The 22,813-nt window shown below is 35.3% G+C and overlaps 1 protein-coding gene across 1 annotated transcript; it reads right to left on the bottom strand.

Annotated features, from left to right (window-relative positions):
• Positions 1–17,500: 17,500 nt before the first annotated feature.
• Positions 17,501–21,190, bottom strand: LOC128233036 (uncharacterized). Its single transcript, XM_052946893.1, has 5 exons — positions 21,148–21,190; positions 19,879–20,013; positions 18,925–19,033; positions 18,510–18,581; positions 17,501–17,658 (listed from the first exon to the last, which is right to left on the bottom strand). The coding sequence occupies exons 1-5, from the start codon at positions 21,166–21,168 to the stop codon at positions 17,552–17,554; spliced, it is 444 nt and encodes a 147-aa protein (XP_052802853.1). The 5' UTR covers positions 21,169–21,190; the 3' UTR covers positions 17,501–17,551.
• Positions 21,191–22,813: the final 1,623 nt, after the last annotated feature.

The following is a 22,813-nucleotide window of genomic DNA, read 5'->3' as shown; positions in this document are numbered from 1 at the left end:
TTTAAATTGTCGAAAACATTTACAGGAAAATTACAGAATTGACTTTCGACAAATGTCTGCAAAATTGTTTCTTCGAAAAATGCACTCAACCCCTTTTAACCTTCAACACCAGAACATGTCGCAAAGGATGTGTTTTACTCTTGTAATAGATTGGACCATAAAACTGATTTAAAATGTTTGTCACTTCATCCATTGTTCTTTTTGGACTCTATATAGGTTATTGGACTGCGTTCTGTACTTTATTTCTACTTACTGTCCAATATTTTAAGAAGAGATAGTCATCGTTCGAATAATGGACATGCATTGTTCTAATTTTAAACAGTCAGTAGAAAAAGTAGAATGGTAGAATCAAGACGTGTGTTAACAAGCTTGTTTTTCTTGTATTTTGTTAATTTATGCACTTATTTAAAGAAAAAGCACTTTAAAAACCTTCTTTCATTAAGGTTTAATGAATAATTATAAAATGTTGATTTTAATAAAAATGCGGACTCAATGTCCAATGAAAATGTGACTGGGGTTTGCCCAGCCGTTAGGGCAAAGGAAAATGTTTATTAGTTGTATGTCCTGTAAAGAGTAGAAAACAAAGAAAAATCTTAAACTTAAAACGTTATCGTATTACGTGAATAATCCACAATGAACACATAGCAGTTTGCACTTGTTATATATCCGTATAAGTTTAACTTTAAGAATTAGTAAGACGACATGAATAATAATCTTCGCTACGCTCAATCCGCCCATTCTGAATCATAATATTTTAATTCAGGTCATCTAACTCACTTAGAATTCAATCTTATTGGCTGACACATTATGAACTTAAAATCTGACGCAGGGATTGTGTATCGGATGAGTGGCAGTTGGCAAATCTTTAAACACCAGCGAAAGTTGAAATTCCTAATTATTAAGCCTTGTACTTAATGATTGCCTATCTGCATATTCATTGGCCGTAAATATAGGTTGTATTCTAAAACTGATTATTTAAAATAATAACCAAATTTGTTTTTACAATTTATGTGTTCATGTAAATCAGCGCAACATTATTTTTATTTGCCTTAGAGATTTACATGATTAGTATCTTTTCAAATGGAGTGACAGTGTACAATAATTTGACAATAGCGCCATGAAATTCTTGATTTGGAATTCGTTGTCTCTATATTTTTAGTAAGCGAAAAAACGGCCTCGGCACTGCGTTGTTTATGAGTTAAACTAAGGGGAACTACCCGATCAACAGTGTCTTGAGGCTTTTAGGTGATTGCAGCTATTTCAAAAAAAAGATATTTGCATTTTTGTAACCATGAAATGAATTTCATCCACTATTTTTCATTGTTGTTTTGAATAACGTTCTAATTTGAAAATATATCATCAAGAACTCTCAAAACATTGTTGATTAGGTAGTGTGAGGCATGTCGACACAAACAAAAAAACAGTAAAAAAAGTAATAATGTCGACAGACTTTTCTAAAAGAATGTGAATGTTCTTTTTATTAAAAGTCTGATCAAATCTTCTTTTGTAAAATTTGTTCAATTCCTTACTACCCAAAAACATGTCACCAAGAATGTATGTTTAACTCCCAAAAGAGATTGTTCCATGCGTGAAGTCAGCAGCCTGGCAGACTGGCAGCCTAGCAGCGTGAAGTCAGCAGCCCAGCAGACTGACAGCCTAGCAGCGTGAAGTCAGCAGTCAAGCAGACTGGCAGTCTAGCAACGTGAAGTTAGCAGACTGACAGCCTAGCGGCGTGAAGTCAGCAGCCTAAAATACCGGCAGCCTGGCAGCGTAAAGTTAGCAGTCTAGCAGCCTGGCAGCGTGAAGTCAGCAGCCCAGCAGATTGGCAGCCCAGCAGCGTAAAGTTAGCAGTCTAGCAGCCTGACAGCGTGAAGTCAACAGCCGAGCAGCTGGGCAGATTAGTAGCTCTGCTAAGACGAACTCGTGTGAAGTTTCCCGACTGTTTTCAATTTTCAAAGCCAATAAAAAAACTAAAAAAATGAAAAAAAATCCTTCACAATAGTTGGTTTACAAAACACTCTTTAAATGACGCAAAATACTAAAATGAATACTTTTTACACATTTACACTAATCTTTTTGTGTGAACTTAAAACATCACTTTACTCGACTTTTCGATTTTGGTTTTCTGGCAGCCCCGGGCAGCACCGGGCACCCTAAAGCGTATTACGATATTTTTACCCGGGCTGGATACAATGTTTGAAGTATATGTAACGTTCGAATGATTCCAAGTTTAATGACTTTAAAGCAAATATAAGATGTGAAATGTTACAGAACACTAATTATTTTACGTAATCTTACTAGAATTTAACTCGATTTCTATCGCTAAGACGAAATCGTGCGAAGTTTCCCGTCGTTTTTTGTAAAAAAAAAGCGCGTCTTCAAATTCAAAACATTTTGTTTTGCCATTAAAGCGGTAATTAAGTTCCACCCTACCAAACCATGTAATAGGGCGTTATATGATGAATGCTGTCTTTTCTTTCAACGCGGAAAATCCAAAAAGTCGAGTTTTCAAAGCCGAAAAAAACATAAGAAATGAAAATAATCCTTCACAATAGTTCGTTTTTAGAATACACCTTTAAATGACGCAAAAATACTAAAATGAATATTTTTTTAAAACATTTACACTATTCCTTTTATGTGAACTCAAGAAATCACTTGACTCACCTTTTTTATTTCACACTGCTGGCAGGGCCGCGCAACCCCTTGCAGCCCCTGGTAGCCTAAGGCGTATTATGATATTTTTACTCCGGCTGGATAAACGGCTTTCAAGATATGTAACGTTCGAATGATTCCAAGTTTAATGACTTTAAAGAAAATATAAGATGTAAAATTTTCCAGAACACTATTTCTTCAACGTAATCTTGATAGAATTGACCTCGATTTCTATCGCTCTGCTAAGACGAAATAGCGCGAAGTTTCCCGCCGTTATATTGTGAAAAAGCGCGTCTTCAAATTCGAAACTCTTCATTTTGCCATTTAAACGGTAAATTAGTTTCTCCTTACCATACCAGGCATCAAAGCGTTATATGATGAATATTGTCTTTTCTAACAACACGGAAAAATAAGAAATTCATGTTTTCGAAGCCAGAAAAAACATAAAAAATGAAAAATTCCTTCAAATACTAGAATGTATACTTTTAAAACATTTACACCGTTCTTTTCATGTGAACTAAGGCATTTCTCTTTTCTCGACTTTTAGATTTCAGTCTGCTAGCAAATCTTGCTCGTTCCACCAATGCCAAGCGTATTATGATATTTTAACCCAGGCTGGATACAAGGCTTTCAGTATATGTAATGTTCGGATAATTCTACGTTAAATGAGCAAAGGAAAGATGTTAACTGTTTCAGAACAACAAGTCTTTTACGTAATCTTACTAGCAGACATGTCTTTCCTGCAATCCAAGGGAAGATAATTTAATAAAGAAGTTGTCAATCTGTAAGAGTGCAGCTTTAAAGCTTGATTTTAACATTCTGTAATGTGTGAACGGGAATATGGAAACAGTTTCAGTATCGGTAAGCTCACAAAACTGGCACAAGCTATGTTTTACACATAAGAGCAGACTTCAATCATCTTGAATATAATCCATACATAATATTAATTATAAGCCACACATGTATTACAAAACAATATGTTCTGATGTTAAAGAAGAAACTTAATTTGTCCAAATTATCGCTTTTAAAAAATCAAATCTAAATCGGCAAGAATAGAATAGAATACAACTTATCTTAAATTCTCAATATCAAATTGCGTTATTTTTCTTTCTTCTGCGATTGGTTGCTACCGTACATGAAGCAGATGCCAGTTAAAACAGCTGACCGATAATCAATTGCATAATCATCGCCAAGATAAGGCAGGGCATATCAGTTGCCCTCCATGATCTCCAACAATAATGAATTGACATGACGCAGACTGCCTGTCAGACTAGCCGCTTCAAATCAAACTGACCAATCAGCGTCCAGACTGGGTGGGGCTTATAAGTAACCCGTTGCTATCAATCTATGTTACTCTACAGTTCCGACAAAACAGAAAAGCAAAAAATACTGACTTTTTTAATTTAAGCATTTTAGGAAAGCAAAATGAATGAATCCACCTAATATATCAATCGTTTAATGTTCAATTTTGATAGAAATAATATTCGTATAAGTAGAAAATATCATTATGAGTACACGGAATCTATTAAGTGTATACTAGTGACGTTATTTTACGATGCATTTATATTTTCAAATGTGTATCATTCTTGTGCATAAAATAAAGCATTTAGTTTGTAAAGATATACTTTTAAGGTATTTTAAAATTCAGATTTAAGAAAAAAGAATAAATAAAATAGATTACAATAAGTATTTTTTTAAATTCAGATTTAGGAAAAAAGAATAAATAAAATATTACTTAAGATTACAATAAGTATAAACAGTTTGTGTATTTGAGTGTTTAAGGTAGAACGCGACTATGAGCGAATTTTCGAGTTAATGTCTGAAAATTGGTATACAAATAGAAGAGCATATACCCAGTTAGGGACTGTTTTTACTGTTTCAGTATTCGGAACAGTGTTGAAACTATGAGTCTTCAAAATATACCACTGACGTCAATTTTGAGACGTCTGTAATTTTTTTGCGTTCATGCTACAAAAACCGATATTTTCATCAATTCTTTGTTTACCGCTGAAATGGCAACCTCAAGTGCGTCTTGTGAAAACATTCACGCACATATACATTTTTCTTTGTCTTATTTTACGTTTTTTTTAATTTTAAATTCGTCTTAAACGTCATTTTTCGCGAGATAAACAGCGTCGTGTTTCGCTGAAGATAGTACGCCTTTCTTTAATTATTGAAAAAAACTGCTCGTTTAATTTTTGATTTTTTAAATACCTCTATACAATGTTTTAATACATATCACCTTATATCAAGAAAAGTGTACCTTACCGACTTCGTTTTTTGCGCAGTATCAAATAATCTAACCCCTATTCCTGTTTCTCATTCAATACGTATTGTATTAAAACGTTTAACATGACATTAAACGTAATATTATTAATTAAGAGCCTAGTTTTGAATAAACCACTGATCAATACTATATAACAGTTATTGTTTATTTTTGTTAAATTCAACATGGTTTTCTTCTGTTAAATAGTAAACATTATCAAATCATTATAAAACTGATTACTGATAACCAGCTTTATAAATCAACGGATGACTTAAATCTGGCGGCTAATTTAATGAGAGGCTTTCGAAATTAATAAGCAATCTCATTTGCCGAATTATAATATTTTGATAATACACATCAATAATCGTTCAAGTCATTGGACTATGCATATGCACCAGTTGTAACCACGGCCCCAAGGTCCGGAGGTATACCGGAAATAGCCGGGGAAATGGGCCGTGTTTTTACCTTTCAGGTGTCCCCGCAGTGCCGGGTGAATGCGGTGGTTTTGTCTTCGCGCAAAGTATATCGAGGAACTGGCCTTGCGGCGGTTCGGGGGCATTTTGCGGGATTATAGCATCAGTTCGTTCCCGCAGGGCGATTGCCCGGGGTTTGCTGGACCGAAAGTCCCTGCTGTTCCCAGGACCTGGGGGCCGTGGTTACAATTGACTGGTCACCCAAATTTACCTAAGTACATCACTATCGGAGAAAAATTTAATAATATACAGACCTATAAAATACGCAAAAATAGAGTTCAGTGTTTTGGATCTTATTTTAATGTAGCCAATCGGTTATCGTTGTATAAAAAATATATACAATTAATAAATTTAACTAAGAAAGGGAAACCATATGATTGACTAAGTTTGGTAGTGAATTTAACTCTTGAACAACTTTCAGCGAGGGCCATTTGTTACGCAACGGTTGGGGAAGGGGGTGAGGGATGATCAGTTCTTTACGTTAAAATATGATCAGTCATTCTTTGAACAGAAAAACTACTCATGTGGTCAATATATAACGGGGTCAAAATTGAATGTTACATCAGCGTTAATTTAAAAGACAAATCACAAATTTTAAAGTGATACTCTTATTCAAAATCAACATTTCACGTGTATAACAAACAACAATTTGGACTGATGAACCCTTTTTCTTACTAAATAATAAATTCATGCAAAATATTATTCACTGATTTCACAAGATTTTACTTGTGTATTTAATAGCAGAAAGCCTAAAACAATTGGTGAATGCTAAAAGATTTATTGTGATCTGCTGTCGTCTCATAACGTAAAAAAAACGTGTTAAATGCACATTTCTTTCAAATTAAACTCGGTATCCTTCGTACGAACCATTGTTAAAACAATGTTATTAATTGTGGAAAATCTCATTTGGGAGCAATAGTGCATCTTAAAGCATTGCGTATTGTGTTTAATACTTGCATTTGCACTGATTATAAATGATCATATTGAATCCTTATTCAGGGTATTTATAGTTCTCACAATTTGCACTCACATGCACGCACGTATACGCCCGCATTCTCGTATATGTACGCACGCCCCCCCCCACACACACACACACACTCTCATCCACGCACTCACGCACGCACACACAAACACACACACACGCGCGCGTGCACACACAAGCATACGCGTTTATATATACTTGTGAGTTATATAGAGCTACACCGACGTACCGAGGTCTGCCCTTTTTGTTGAAGATAGAGCAACCATCTTTCAAATTAATATCGTAAATGGGGCATATATTGTAAATTGCTGTCGAGAATTCAAATAACATCAATAGTTTGTTCTTCAACTTTTCAACATCATTTAGAGGCATCTCCATATATGGTATGACATGTGTCTGTCATCTCCTCGTTTGCATATTACACACAACTGCCTCATAATGTTGATGATTAGTGAATACTTGTTTTAACTCATAACGTTGATGATCAGTGAATACGTGTTTACTCACCGAGGTAAAATATTGTTGTGTTAAATCATACATTAATTCTCGAGTTTACTAGCACTCATCATGAAGTTTTAACCCCTAGGAGGATTTTACCTCAAGTGTTCTTCCTCCAGAGCAAACCCCAATCTATCCCACTTTTGTTTCCTTCTTCTTATTATTATTATTATTTATTTAGCATTCGTAAGCTCCGCCCATTCCTTATCATACAGATTTTACTTCATGTCATCTAACCATAACATTTTGCGTTCGTGTACTTTGTGTGTGACACATTATTGTACACGGCTTTTTTCTTCCCGCTTCATCATTTTCAGAATTGTTTGATGACTCTAAAAATATTTGCACCTATCCGTGTTTTGCCCCGGAGGGTGGGTAGAGCGCACACCATGAAATTTAAACAGACTGCGTTGTTTTGTTTCCTGTCACGGAAACTTGTCAAAATTCAATCATGGTGTATGATTTGTTCCAGTTACTGTCGTATGAGGCGGTGTAACCGCGCCAGTCAGAATCCGCTTTCTTTAGCTCTTAAAGGCCTAGTTTAAGGAATCTTTGGCATGATAATCCCATGCTGTGCATCTTCTGCTTATCACACTGGTTCCACAGTAGGGGCCAATATCATGTGCATTGTTTTATTGGCTCAGGGCCATTTAGGGTCAATTTTTATAATAAAACAATGAAAACTGCGCAACAGGATACTCAGATTGGAGATCTGATAAGCCAATTAGGCATTAAGATTAAGATCAATTACCAGAAGTTGGGTACTTGGGGGGGGGGCACTTATAGAAGGCTTAAACTAGGCCTTTAAGGTTGTTCGGTTAACGCACTCCCGGGTTTGGTTCCCCGCCTGGGCGCATGTTGGTTTAGTTTGTGGTCACCAAGCTGGACTAGTGGTATTTCTCTTGGCACTCAGGTTTCCCGCACAACACAACACCACACTATCGCGTAACAACTTGAGTGATTAATCGTAACAACTTTGTTTCACAATCGTTGCAAAAAAAATAATTAAATAAACTAAACTAATACTTCAAACCTGGGAACAATGCCGTGATATCGTTGATTATTGCTCTTATATCAAACGCATTTTGAGACTTAAAAGGTGCATAGCAAACATTTCTACATTAATGTATCTTAATACTGACTTGAAAGTACAGATACAAGTTCAGTAGTCGAAAGTTAAAACATAATGACATAGGGTTAAAGCCAGAAACACAGAAAAACAACACAAACATGCACAAACGACACACAACATATATAATGTATAATACTAGGGAACTGTTTATCAAGGATTGTTGGGTTAAAACTTTGGAACGTCAGCAAAATGTAATTTTACTGGGGTTTAATTAGTTTGCGTACGCACAACCTCGTAACCAAATTGTAAAAACAAGCGGCACCATTAATGTCATTTGGAATGGTACATGATAGACGCCAGGAGTCTAAAATCGTTTTCTCTTTTGTATTGGCGGACTATCAGACTACTTTGACATCGAGACTTCGATTTAACCAACTGTTCACCTGTCCGGAGACCGGATAGACATGTAACACGTGTTCCAGTGGTGTTTCTTTCATCAACTTAATCACAATTAACAAAAAAGACGAGCTTTGTACTTAACCCTTGATCGGCCTTTGCCTTATTCTAACCAAACCCAGCCGACGGAAATAAAATTAAAACTAAAAATGATACCTGCATAGTTTTGCCTAAGTTTATGTTTCTTCCTTTATTTATACCTATGTGTAACCATGGAGCTTATTTTCATCTTATTATTCACATTGCGTATAATTTGTTGGCTGTCAAATCTAAAAGCGATGATGCAAAAGAAATATGATATAATTGTCAAGGGAAATAACTGAGTAAGAGAATTTGACATATTTGTCATTCGGAAACTCGGACTTGTAGGTTGGCTGCTAATAAGCGGTGCTAGAGTAAAAATATACTTCATAAAAACGTCTAAATTTATTTTGGTTTTGAAATGTGTCCTCTTGTTAATGTAAATCTTCATTATTTCACACGTAACGTTTCAAACTGACCACAATATTAAACGGTTACCCGAACTGTGTTGGCCACTGGCTTATAGTATAACTTTTTGGCTACCATTTAGAGCACAAAGAGCCAATTCCCAGCAGCGGGTTCCCTGTCCCCCTTAAAGCCACTTCAGGGTTTCATCAAGATAATGACGTAGTATTTTGTTCCTCAAGTCCATTATATAGATCGCTCAATACATTGTATACATTCCATTCTGTAGGTGGAACTCCGTGAAGGAACTTTTTGTTCACCATCAGTGTAAAACAAAGCATCCTTTTAAGGCAAATTTATTTCACGTTTAAGTACATGTATTTTATACATTTCATTAAAAAATATAAGCAAAAGAATTGGGGGTCATAATTTTGCTTCAGAGCAAAAATAATCTAAAAACAAACAAACAAGAAGCGCCGTGGAGCGAGCCCTCACCTTTTTTCGAAGATTAAAACGAGTAAAATTAAATATTTTAATAATTAATAATGCCAGGGGATTGCCCCTTGATCTACACTTGAATATTGCAGAGACTGAGTCGAGTTGCCATGATTATGGAATTTTAAATAAATCATGGACATTTTATATACAAGTCATTTTTGGTTACATGCAGAGGGAAATAAAATAGTGAACGAGGTTAACAAGCACATATGTGAATACATTGTGCAATGAACAATGTTAATCTCTCACATTCATCACATACATTTGCCATCTTTACATGTTAAGAATATGTCACAAAATACAAGTGAGAAACTACAAAGTAACATGAACTGCAAACCAATGACTGACACCATGAAATTACACATTAACTGTGAATGTGTATAATTAAAATACACTTCTCCATAAAATTCAAATGAGAAATTACTGTTTGAATAAAACAATCGGCAACTCTAAAAATCTATTTGTGACAAAAATTATTATGACATAATGTCACTACTACTGAGAACATTGTATCAGTGTTGTACATGACATACCCATTTTGTTAAATTGTTGTTCGAGCGTATGTCAACACATATCTTCTATTTTTCATTTACAATGCAGTAGACCTTGGTACCAGTTTTAGTTGTGACAAAATATAAATTCATTGTGGTCATTGTGTCAAAACTGTTTGAAAATAAAGTTAATTTATTGAAATTATTATTGTATAGAAACAATCGACAAATTCTTATCCTGGTAAACTTTCTGCAAATCAACTGAAATTATATTTATTAACCTAGATGATAAACAGTGCAAGCGAAAATAAAGTGCTTGGACAAGCCTTTTCAGCCATTTTGAAGTTTCCAAGGCCTTTTACTCTGACACGCAAAAATGAACTCTGAGCAACTTTTGATAAAAAGGCTGGGTCATGTAACAGTCGAAATGTGCTTATGATCCCATTGGCTGTTAAAAATATGCTCTTCAAAACCTCCGGAAATCTAAAAACGATTGAATCTAATTTTTAACAATGTAGAATAGTAACGATGACTTCATTAATTTTAAGTTACATACAAACATTCTGAGGTACAAGTTGAACACACAACAAGTGAGCAATACACAAATCTTGAGAAGCTTTTAGCATACTTTGTGAGGTAATCAAACCGCAGTATAGCTGATGGTATTTTAAAATTTATAACATTTTGTAAGGAACACACACACACACAAACAAACACACACATTCCGAGGCGATTGGTTGCTACCGTACATGAAGCAGATGCCAGTTAAACCAGCTACTCCGATAATCAATTGCATAATCATCGCCAAGATAAGGCAGGGCATATCAGTTGCCCTCCATGATCTCCAACAATAATGAATTGACATGACGCAGACTGCCTGTCAGACTAGCCGCATCAAATCAAACTGACCAATCAGCGTCCAGACTGGGTGGGGCTTATAAGTAACCCGTTGCTATCAATCTATGTTACTCTACAGTTCCGACAAAACAGAAAAGCAAAAAATACTGACTTTTTTAATTTAAGCATTTTAGGAAAGCAAAATGAATGAATCCTCCTAATATATCAATCGTTTAATGTTCAATTTTGATAGAAATAATATTCGTATAAGTAGAAAATATCATTATGAGTACACGGAATCTATTAAGTGTATACTAGTGACGTTATTTTACGATGCATTTATATTTTCAAATGTGTATCATTCTTGTGCATAAAATAAAGCATTTAGTTTGTAAAGATATACTTTTAAGGTATTTTAAAATTCAGATTTAAGAAAAAAGAATAAATAAAAATAAAATAGATTACAATAAGTATTTTTTAAAATTCAGATTTAGGAAAAAAGAATAAATGAAATATTACTTAAGATTACAATAAGTATAAACAGTTTGTGTATTTGAGTGTTTAAGGTAGAACGCGACTATGAGCGAATTTTCGAGTTAATGTCTGAAAATTGGTATACAAATAGAAGAGCATATACCCAGTTAGGGACTGTTTTTACTGTTTTTACTGTTACTGAAACTATGAGTCTTCAAAATATACCACTGACGTCAATTTTGAGACGTCTGTAATTGTTTTGCGTTCATGCTACAAAAACCGATATTTTCATCAATTCTTTGTTTACCGCTGAAATGGCAACCTCAAGTGCGTCTTGTGAAAACATTCACGCACATATATATTTTTCTTTGTCTTATTTTACGTTTTTTTTAATTTTAAATTCGTCTTCAACGTCATTTTTCGCGAGATAAACGGCGTCGTGTTTCGCTGAAGATAGTACGCCTTTCTATAATTATTGAAAAAAACTGCTCGTTTAATTTTTGATTTTTTAAATACCTCTATACAATGTTTTAATACATATCACCTTATATCAAGAAAAGTGTACCTTACCGACTTCGTTTTTTGCGCAGTATCAAATAATCTAACCCCTATTCCTGTTTCTCATTCAATACGTATTGTATTAAAACGTTTAACATGACATTAAACGTAATATTATTAATTAAGAGCCTAGTTTTGAATAAACCACTGATCAATACTATATAACAGTTATTGTTTATTTTTGTTAAATTCAACATGGTTTTCTTCTGTTAAATAGTAAACATTATCAAATCATTATAAAACTGATTACTGATAACCAGCTTTATAAATCAACGGATGACTTAAATCTGGCGGCTAATTTAATGAGAGGCTTTCGAAATTAATAAGCAATCTCATTTGCCGAATTATAATATTTTGATAATACACATCAATAATCGTTCAAGTCATTGGACTATGCATATGCACCAGTTGTAACCACGGCCCCAAGGTCCGGAGGTATACCGGAGATAGCCGGGGAAATGGGCCGTGTTTTTACCTTTCAGGTGTCCCCGCAGTGCCGGGGGAATGCGGTGGTTTTGTCTTCGCGCAAAGTATATCGAGGAACTGGCCTTGCGGCGGTTCGGGGGCATTTTGCGGGATTATAGCATCAGTTCGTTCCCGCAGGGCGATTGCCCGGGGTTTGCTGGACCGAAAGTCCCTGCTGTTCCCAGGACCTGGGGGCCGTGGTTACAATTGACTGGTCACCCAAATTTACCTAAGTACATCACTATCGGAGAAAAATTTAATAATATACAGACCTATAAAATACGCAAAAATAGAGTTCAGTGTTTTGGATCTTATTTTAATGTAGCCAATCGGTTATCGTTGTATAAAAAATATATACAATTAATAAATTTAACTAAGAAAGGGAAACCATATGATTGACTAAGTTTGGTAGTGAATTTAACTCTTGAACAACTTTCAGCGAGGGCCATTTGTTACGCAACGGTTGGGGAAGGGGGTGAGGGATGATCAGTTCTTTACGTTAAAATATGATCAGTCATTCTTTGAACAGAAAAACTACTCATGTGGTCAATATATAACGGGGTCAAAATTGAATGTTACATCAGCGTTAATTTAAAAGACAAATCACAAATTTTAAAGTGATACTCTTATTCAAAATCAACATTTCACGTGTATAACAAACAACAATTTGGACTGATGAACCCTTTTTCTTACTAAATAATAAATTCATGCAAAATATTATTCACTGATTTCACAAGATTTTACTTGTGTATTTAATAGCAGAAAGCCTAAAACAATTGGTGAATGCTAAAAGATTTATTGTGATCTGCTGTCGTCTCATAACGTAAAAAAAACGTGTTAAATGCACATTTCTTTCAAATTAAACTCGGTATCCTTCGTACGAACCATTGTTAAAACAATGTTATTAATTGTGGAAAATCTCATTTGGGAGCAATAGTGCATCTTAAAGCATTGCGTATTGTGTTTAATACTTGCATTTGCACTGATTATAAATGATCATATTGAATCCTTATTCAGGGTATTTATAGTTCTCACAATTTGCACTCACATGCACGCACGTATACGCCCGCATTCTCGTATATGTACGCACGCCCCCCCCCCCCACACACACACTCTCATCCACGCACTCACGCACGCACACACAAACACACACACACGCGCGCGTGCACACACAAGCATACGCGTTTATATATACTTGTGAGTTATATAGAGCTACACCGACGTACCGAGGTCTGCCCTTTTTGTTGAAGATAGAGCAACCATCTTTCAAATTAATATCGTAAATGGGGCATATATTGTAAATTGCTGTCGAGAATTCAAATAACATCAATAGTTTGTTCTTCAACTTTTCAACATCATTTAGAGGCATCTCCATATATGGTATGACATGTGTCTGTCATCTCCTCGTTTGCATATTACACACAACTGCCTCATAATGTTGATGATTAGTGAATACTTGTTTTAACTCATAACGTTGATGATCAGTGAATACGTGTTTACTCACCGAGGTAAAATATTGTTGTGTTAAATCATACATTAATTCTCGAGTTTACTAGCACTCATCATGAAGTTTTAACCCCTAGGAGGATTTTACCTCAAGTGTTCTTCCTCCAGAGCAAACCCCAATCTATCCCACTTTTGTTTCCTTCTTCTTATTATTATTATTATTTATTTAGCATTCGTAAGCTCCGCCCATTCCTTATCATACAGATTTTACTTCATGTCATCTAACCATAACATTTTGCGTTCGTGTACTTTGTGTGTGGCATTAACGACTTTGAACAAGTAGTATGCTGCATTTGACACATTATTGTACACGGCTTTTTTCTTCCCGCTTCATCATTTTCAGAATTGTTTGATGACTCTAAAAATATTTGCACCTATCCGTGTTTTGCCCCGGAGGGTGGGTAGAGCGCACACCATGAAATTTAAACAGACTGCGTTGTTTTGTTTCCTGTCACGGAAACTTGTCAAAATTCAATCATGGTGTATGATTTGTTCCAGTTACTGTCGTATGAGGCGGTGTAACCGCGCCAGTCAGAATCCGCTTTCTTTAGCTCTTAAAGGCCTAGTTTAAGGAATCTTTGGCATGATAATCCCATGCTGTGCATCTTCTGCTTATCACACTGGTTCCACAGTAGGGGCCAATATCATGTGCATTGTTTTATTGGCTCAGGGCCATTTAGGGTCAATTTTTATAATAAAACAATGAAAACTGCGCAACAGGATACTCAGATTGGAGATCTGATAAGCCAATTAGGCATTAAGATTAAGATCAATTACCAGAAGTTGGGTACTTGGGGGGGGGGGCACTTATAGAAGGCTTAAACTAGGCCTTTAAGGTTGTTCGGTTAACGCACTCCCGGGTTTGGTTCCCCGCCTGGGCGCATGTTGGTTTAGTTTGTGGTCACCAAGCTGGACTAGTGGTATTTCTCTTGGCACTCAGGTTTCCCGCACAACACAACACCACACTATCGCGTAACAACTTGAGTGATTAATCGTAACAACTTTGTTTCACAATCGTTGCAAAAAAAATAAGTAAATAAACTAAACTAATACTTCAAACCTGGGAACAATGCCGTGATATCGTTGATTATTGCTCTTATATCAAACGCATTTTGAGACTTAAAAGGTGCATAGCAAACATTTCTACATTAATGTATCTTAATACTGACTTGAAAGTACAGATACAAGTTCAGTAGTCGAAAGTTAAAACATAATGACATAGGGTTAAAGCCAGAAACACAGAAAAACAACACAAACATGCACAAACGACACACAACATATATAATGTATAATACTAGGGAACTGTTTATCAAGGATTGTTGGGTTAAAACTTTGGAACGTCAGCAAAATGTAATTTTACTGGGGTTTAATTAGTTTGCGTACGCACAACCTCGTAACCAAATTGTAAAAACAAGCGGCACCATTAATGTCATTTGGAATGGTACATGATAGACGCCAGGAGTCTAAAATCGTTTTCTCTTTTGTATTGGCGGACTATCAGACTACTTTGACATCGAGACTTCGATTTAACCAACTGTTCACCTGTCCGGAGACCGGATAGACATGTAACACGTGTTCCAGTGGTGTTTCTTTCATCAACTTAATCACAATTAACAAAAAAGACGAGCTTTGTACTTAACCCTTGATCGGCCTTTGCCTTATTCTAACCAAACCCAGCCGACGGAAATAAAATTAAAACTAAAAATGATACCTGCATAGTTTTGCCTAAGTTTATGTTTCTTCCTTTATTTATACCTATGTGTAACCATGGAGCTTATTTTCATCTTATTATTCACATTGCGTATAATTTGTTGGCTGTCAAATCTAAAAGCGATGATGCAAAAGAAATATGATATAATTGTCAAGGGAAATAACTGAGTAAGAGAATTTGACATATTTGTCATTCGGAAACTCGGACTTGTAGGTTGGCTGCTAATAAGCGGTGCTAGAGTAAAAATATACTTCATAAAAACGTCTAAATTTATTTTGGTTTTGAAATGTGTCCTCTTGTTAATGTAAATCTTCATTATTTCACACGTAACGTTTCAAACTGACCACAATATTAAACGGTTACCCGAACTGTGTTGGCCACTGGCTTATAGTATAACTTTTTGGCTACCATTTAGAGCACAAAGAGCCAATTCCCAGCAGCGGGTTCCCTGTCCCCCTTAAAGCCACTTCAGGGTTTCATCAAGATAATGACGTAGTATTTTGTTCCTCAAGTCCATTATATAGATCGCTCAATACATTGTATACATTCCATTCTGTAGGTGGAACTCCGTGAAGGAACTTTTTGTTCACCATCAGTGTAAAACAAAGCATCCTTTTAAGGCAAATTTATTTCACGTTTAAGTACATGTATTTTATACATTTCATTAAAAAATATAAGCAAAAGAATTGGGGGTCATAATTTTGCTTCAGAGCAAAAATAATCTAAAAACAAACAAACAAGAAGCGCCGTGGAGCGAGCCCTCACCTTTTTTCGAAGATTAAAACGAGTAAAATTAAATATTTTAATAATTAATAATGCCAGGGGATTGCCCCTTGATCTACACTTGAATATTGCAGAGACTGAGTCGAGTTGCCATGATTATGGAATTTTAAATAAATCATGGACATTTTATATACAAGTCATTTTTGGTTACATGCAGAGGGAAATAAAATACTGAACGAGGTTAACAAGCACATATGTGAATACATTGTGCAATGAACAATGTTAATCTCTCACATTCATCACATACATTTGCCATCTTTACATGTTAAGAATATGTCACAAAATACAAGTGAGAAACTACAAAGTAACATGAACTGCAAACCAATGACTGACACCATGAAATTACACATTAACTGTGAATGTGTATAATTAAAATACACTTCTCCATAAAATTCAAATGAGAAATTACTGTTTGAATAAAACAATCGGAAACTCTAAAAATCTATTTGTGACAAAAATTATTATGACATAATGTCACTACTACTGAGAACATTGTATCAGTGTTGTACATGACATACCCATTTTGTTAAATTGTTGTTCGAGCGTATGTCAACACATATCTTCTATTTTTCATTTACAATGCAGTAGACCTTGGTACCAGTTTTAGTTGTGACAAAATATAAATTCATTGTGGTCATTGTGTCAAAACTGTTTGAAAATAAAGTTAATTTATTGAAATTATTATTGTATAGAAACAATCGACAAATTCTTATCCTGGTAAACTTTCTGCAAATCAACTGAAATTATATTTATTAACCTAGATGATAAACAGTGCAAGCGAAAATAAAGTGCTTGGACAAGCCTTTTCAGCCATTTTGAAGTTTCCAAGGCCTTTTACTCTGACACGCAAAAATGAACTCTGAGCAACTTTTGATAAAAAGGCTGGGTCATGTAACAGTCGAAATGTGCTTATGATCCCATTGGCTGTTAAAAATATGCTCTTCAAAACCTCCGGAAATCTAAAAACGATTGAATCTAATTTTTAACAATGTAGAATAGTAACGATGACTTCATCATGATGAAATAATAGATACATACTAAGAATAAAGCCTCAAGCCAGAGAAAAAATATTTTAGATTCTCATCCCAGCCCGCCCGTCAAATAAAAAAATAAACATGCCATTCAGCCCCATTTTTCTTCTTCAAAATACGGATGAGTATCAAAACATATTTTCCTCTGGCCTTTTGCTGCAATCCACTGTAAGATATAAATTAACCTCATATGCAGTGAACCATTGGCTTACAGAGACATGCTTGGACACCTTGACACTATTTACAAGATGTACTAGCACTTTGAACACTTATTATTGTTTCAGTGTGCAATCTGTCGTTATCCAACTGTGTTATGTGTTTTTTATTTAATTCCACTTCAGAGAATTCAAACACTTGTGGCTTTTGATTGAATTAATACAGTCTATCATCTTCAGTTCCCGTCTCATAGTAATGTTGAACACTTCGACATTTTCTTAGGAGTTGGCCTTGCTCCTCTGTTAAACGCTGAAAGTTCCTGGCTGAAATGCAAGAGAGGATTTAAGCTGGACAAAAGATAAAGGTTAAATAACATGAATAAATCACCAAGCCAGGAATATCGTTACACTTTAAATCATATATATAACTACCAATGTTATGAGCAACAGAAGAGTTCGAAGATATGTGCAAACTGGTTTGAGGAAATTGGAACTAGAGCTTGAAACTCTAAATGATCATGTGAATGTTGGTCTCACCATTCCACAAGTGGATTAAAAAATCACAAAATCGGCAAAAATGTATAACATTTCATGATTGCAACATCATTTGTGAGATATAAAATATTTGCCTCATGTACACAACTTTAAGTTGTATACAAGCATTCAGAGGTAGAATTTTAACAAACAGCAACACACCAATTTTAGAAAGCTTTTTGCATACTTTAGGAGGTAAAAAAACTCATAGACTTGTCTTTAGAAAGCCTTTAAAACAAATATGATTGCATTTGAGCTGTGTTGTCTAAACAATGGTCAATCTCAGGATTAATACAATTATGGAAAACAAGTATCAAATTTGTCCAAGATTTTGTCAAGGAAAACATTATGACCAGATTTATCAAGACAGTGCCAAAATGGTCTCTTGAGTATAACAGGGCTTTTTTAAGTGACCTAACAAGTTAGTTTTTCGACAAAAGATGACCCAGTGCACACTGAGGTGCTTCATTTCAACACCCACATTTCATCAGTAACTGGAAGCATACTTTGTCTATATAACAGACAGCAACATTGCTGCAAATCTATTGGATCATAAATAAAACTCTTATTTTTAAGCGAACACTTTTAATGAGAAACAAGATAAGTCTACATCTGCAAGCAACATACAAACATGAATTTACCTTCAGGCAGCCCTTCAGCATGTTCAGAGATGACAGTGGATGGGGCAACTGTACCATTGTTCCCTGTAGCATCTGAAACACACAGTTAAGTTGAATGTTAACTGCTACAATATTATGAAAGCTTACTGGTATTCAGGTACAAAATTAACACATGCAATTATTAACTTACTGGATACATAAATTATAAATGTTACAAAAATTATTAGATCTAAATGTATTAATCAAGAAGTGTTGTCATTTTGGGCAACAACAAATCAAGGTGAACAAACATCTGCGGTTAAACTTCAACACACACAATTCATTACACACTTTTAGCATACATCATGAGGTACTAAAGTCAATGCATGTCTAGGTACAACAGGAAAAAGTATGTACCTATTTACAGATAAAATGCTCAATTAAGCCTGCAGTTTACCAAGATAAGCATGGTCCACTTCTGATCTTCTGTTGATGCACCAAGAGCATCTTGAGATGGTTCTGAGATCTCTGTTGTTTCTGCAACTGTATAATCGTCTTAACAGCATCTGAAATGCATTGAAAGTGTTTCAAACTGCAACATTCTCGGTTCAGTCTATATTATATACCTGTGTTATAGAGGGTTGGGTTGAAGTCATGGGCAAACAGAACTGTAATAGCATTAAATAGTCATTCTAAAAAACTGGCGCCAGTTTTCTAGTAATTTTGGAAATCTCTCTCTATATATAAATATTGTTGAATAATGAAAACCATATTTCCAAACAACATTATGATGCAGAATACCATAAAAAGTTAAATTACAAGTGCAGAGCTCCTGATAATTCTGTAGGGTTAATGGTACTGTTTGCTGACCATTTTGGACCAAGCATATTGTTCACTTGTGGTTGAAATTAGCACAAGCCTACAAGCGCCGCACTCGTAAAATACGTTCCGGGCTGGCTTAGATCCTGGGTTTTATACAGCAGGGCTTGTTTAAAATTGTATTGCCAAGCAGAAGTATAAGAATTCTGGTTTCCTCATTCAAAAGATAAGGTTTTAATGCAAAAAGTTATTTTACTCTACTGGTGTTTGGGTGTAAAAGATATTAAAATACAAGGAATAATAATGTGCATACTTTTTGTGTTGTTTGTTCTTTATTTTAACTTGTATTTAGGAGGGAAAATTCAAGAATGTATTTATGGCATTATACAATTAAAAAAAATCAGCTTTGTCAACTCCTGGTTGTGAAAGAAATGGGAAATATGAATTTTGTTGCTCCTGCTCCTTGCTTCAACTTTTCTTGGTCACAATCGAACAAATAAACAAATATTTGGTGTGGCCTAAAGTTCATACATTACCCATAAAAGTACAGTGCATTTATTCCTGAAATTGTTTGAGCTCATAAATGCCTTACTTTTGCTTCTTCCTTCCTGCTTGAATGCAATATGTCTCTCGCAGAGAATATATCCTCCAAATATTTTCCGCAGATGCCTCTCACTCTGATCAACCATAATACTGTAGCTGCTCCTGGGTCAAATCTTGAACATTGCTGCAAAAAAACATGTACAAAAATAGAAAAACATGTCCTGCAAACAATTGCTTAAGATTACTAAGTATGCTTACAGTACATAACATTGTTTTATATACCGGATAGGTAAAGTTTAGCACAAGTCACCTATAGCTGATGTAGAAGTGTTTCACAACTCCATGGAAAGGTGTCTGTTGTAGCCCTTTCCATTGGCGAAGCAGTCACCAATGTTTTTATTGTTTATAGTAGTACATGAAAGAAACTAACATTATTCATAATATGTGCACTGAACACATCCTTAATCAATAAAATGAAATGACAAAACAAGATTCCTTGAGAGCAAGGTTAATTATCTAGTCTATGTGCAGGTATTTCACTCAAACAGTTGTGGGTTCATTCTGTATCAGGGATACATGTAATGATGTATGTCTTTCTGACAAGCTTTTAAAACAGACACATTCAGGTTTGACCGGTGAAGGAAACAAGACCTTTCCGGTTACCTTATACATTTAATCTCGATCTTGAATTCCATTATTTTTTCTCCATGGTCATTTCACTTTTACAGAATCAACTTCATCATTCTCTTCAGATATTGCCTGGTTTTCATTCCCTTTGTTCATTATGAAATGATTATCAATGTTTCAACCAAGAAAATATGCTAATATTGTAACAAGAGGGCCATGATTGCCCAAAGAGTTGTGACTTTATTTGAAGATTTTTCACTCCCCCGCTGACCAGGCACCATGGTGATATTTTCTTTGAAAAACAGACATGCTAAAACTGATAGGATTGTATGTACACCAACATATGTCAGATGTCCTAAAATCAATTTTAAGTTACATACAAACATTCTGAGGTACAAGTTGAACACACAACAAGTGAGCAATACACAAATCTTGAGAAGCTTTTAGCATACTTTGTGAGGTAATCAAACCGCAGTATAGCTGATGGTATTTTAAAATTTATAACATTTTGTAAGGAACACACACACACACAAACAAACACACACATTCCGAGGTATATCTTAATAAGCATTGTGTCTACTTTATGAGGTACCTTTTGACAGAAAAAGTCTTTAAGTTATGAACATCAACAGACTGTGATCACCAGCGACAAATAATTACTCAAAGAAAGTTGGTTTCGTATTCAATTTACCTTGAGGCGGCCCTTCAGCATGTTCAGAGACAACTGTGGATGGTAAACTTTCCCTCTGATTTCTACAGCATCTGAAACACAAATTTAAGTTGAATGTAAACTGTTACAAACTCATTAAAGCTTAAAACTTCACAAAAATATACTGGTATTCAGGTATAAACAAGAGCTGTCACAGTATGTGACGAATGCCCCCGAATGTGACATTGACCTACGAACAAGGTCAGTACATGAAAAGTTGATCTTGCCTTTACGTGTCAAATACATATGGCAAGTTATTTTAAATTGCCTCTGAACATAAAAAATACCACCCATACTTGACAACCTACACTGTTATGTCCTTATATTCAGAATTCCCTTGTGAATAAACACTTGTGTATCTTTCACCTTAGAGGTAGGGACACGGGTCTTGCACACGACACGTCGTCTTCGTATGTGGAACACATGTAGCAAGTGATTTTAAAATCTGTCCATACAAGGGAAAGTAACAGCCCTGACACGACAACCTATACTCTATGTCCTTATATGCAGCACTCCATTGTGAATAAACACTAAGTGTGACCTTGACCTTTGAGGTAGGGACACGGGTCTTGCACGCGACACGTCGTCTTGGTATGTGGAACACATGTGGCAAGTTATTTTAAAATCTGTCCATACAAGAGAAAGTTACAGCCCGAACACGACAACCTATACTCTATGTCCTTATATGCAGCACTCCATCGTGAATAAACACTAAGTGTGACCTTGACCTTTGAGGTAGGGACACGAGTCTTGCACGCCACACGTCGTCTTGGTATGTGGAACACATGTGGCAAGTTGTTTTAAAATCTGTCCATACAAGGGAAAGTTACGGAGACGGACGGACGGACAGACAGACTGACGGTGCAATTTAATATGCCCACCTGGGGGGGGGGATGAAAATAACACATGCAATTATAAACTAACTAGATGCTTACATCAGTGTATGATCGCTAAATAACAAACATACAATATCTGGATGTATAAATCAACAATTGTTTGTTGTTCTGAGAAATAATGTCCCTGAGGTGACACCAAATAAGTGAAAAAATAACCCAGACTCTATGAATCTAATAATTTAAGAACAAGAATAAGTTTTACTAAATAAAGCTTAAAAAACATTCTGAGGTTTAACTTCAACACACACATTTCATTACAAACTTTTAGTATACATCATGAGGTACTTTAAAGACTGTGCTGGTCTAGGTGCAACAGAAAAAAGAATGTACCTGTTTCAGTCATAAGCTCAATTAATGTCAGGATGGCTCAGAGGTAGAGTGTCATCCTCACAACCAAGAGGTGAGCACTAGGTTTGATTCCCGCTCAGAAAATGTTCTAGTTTCCACTCATATGTACACTGTCTTAGTACTGAATTTGACTAAGGAAACCGACTGGAGTGTGTTTAAAACTAGAAATGTGTCCATAGGACACGGATGCCCCCACTTCGATTTTTTGTCACAGAAAATAAGCCATAAATCGGATAAGATATTTTTTAAGTATTGTTGGGAAATAAAGGGCCCTAACTCCTAAATGATTAAAGCGATTTCCATGGCTATCGAACTTGATCAAGATATTATGGTCACAATCATGTATGTAAAGTTTGGTGAGGATTGGACACATACTTTTCAAGAATTAGATTGGAAACATATAT

Source organism: Mya arenaria, chromosome 4, assembly GCF_026914265.1.
Source record: "Mya arenaria isolate MELC-2E11 chromosome 4, ASM2691426v1".
NCBI lineage: Eukaryota > Metazoa > Mollusca > Bivalvia > Myida > Myidae > Mya > Mya arenaria.
This window is presented reverse-complemented; position numbering and strand designations above follow the sequence as displayed.

Excerpts from the sequence above, each read along its gene's own strand:
- LOC128233036 (XM_052946893.1), bottom strand. The coding sequence starts at position 21,168 with ATGCTGAAGGGCCGCCTCAAG. Across the intron at positions 20,014-21,147 it reads TGCTGAAGGGCCGCCTCAAG|CAATGTTCAAGATTTGACCC; the intron begins GTAAATTGAATA and ends GTTTTTTTGCAG. Across the intron at positions 18,582-18,924 it reads AGTGGACCATGCTTATCTTG|ATGCTACAGGGAACAATGGT; the intron begins GTAAACTGCAGG and ends TGTGTGTTTCAG.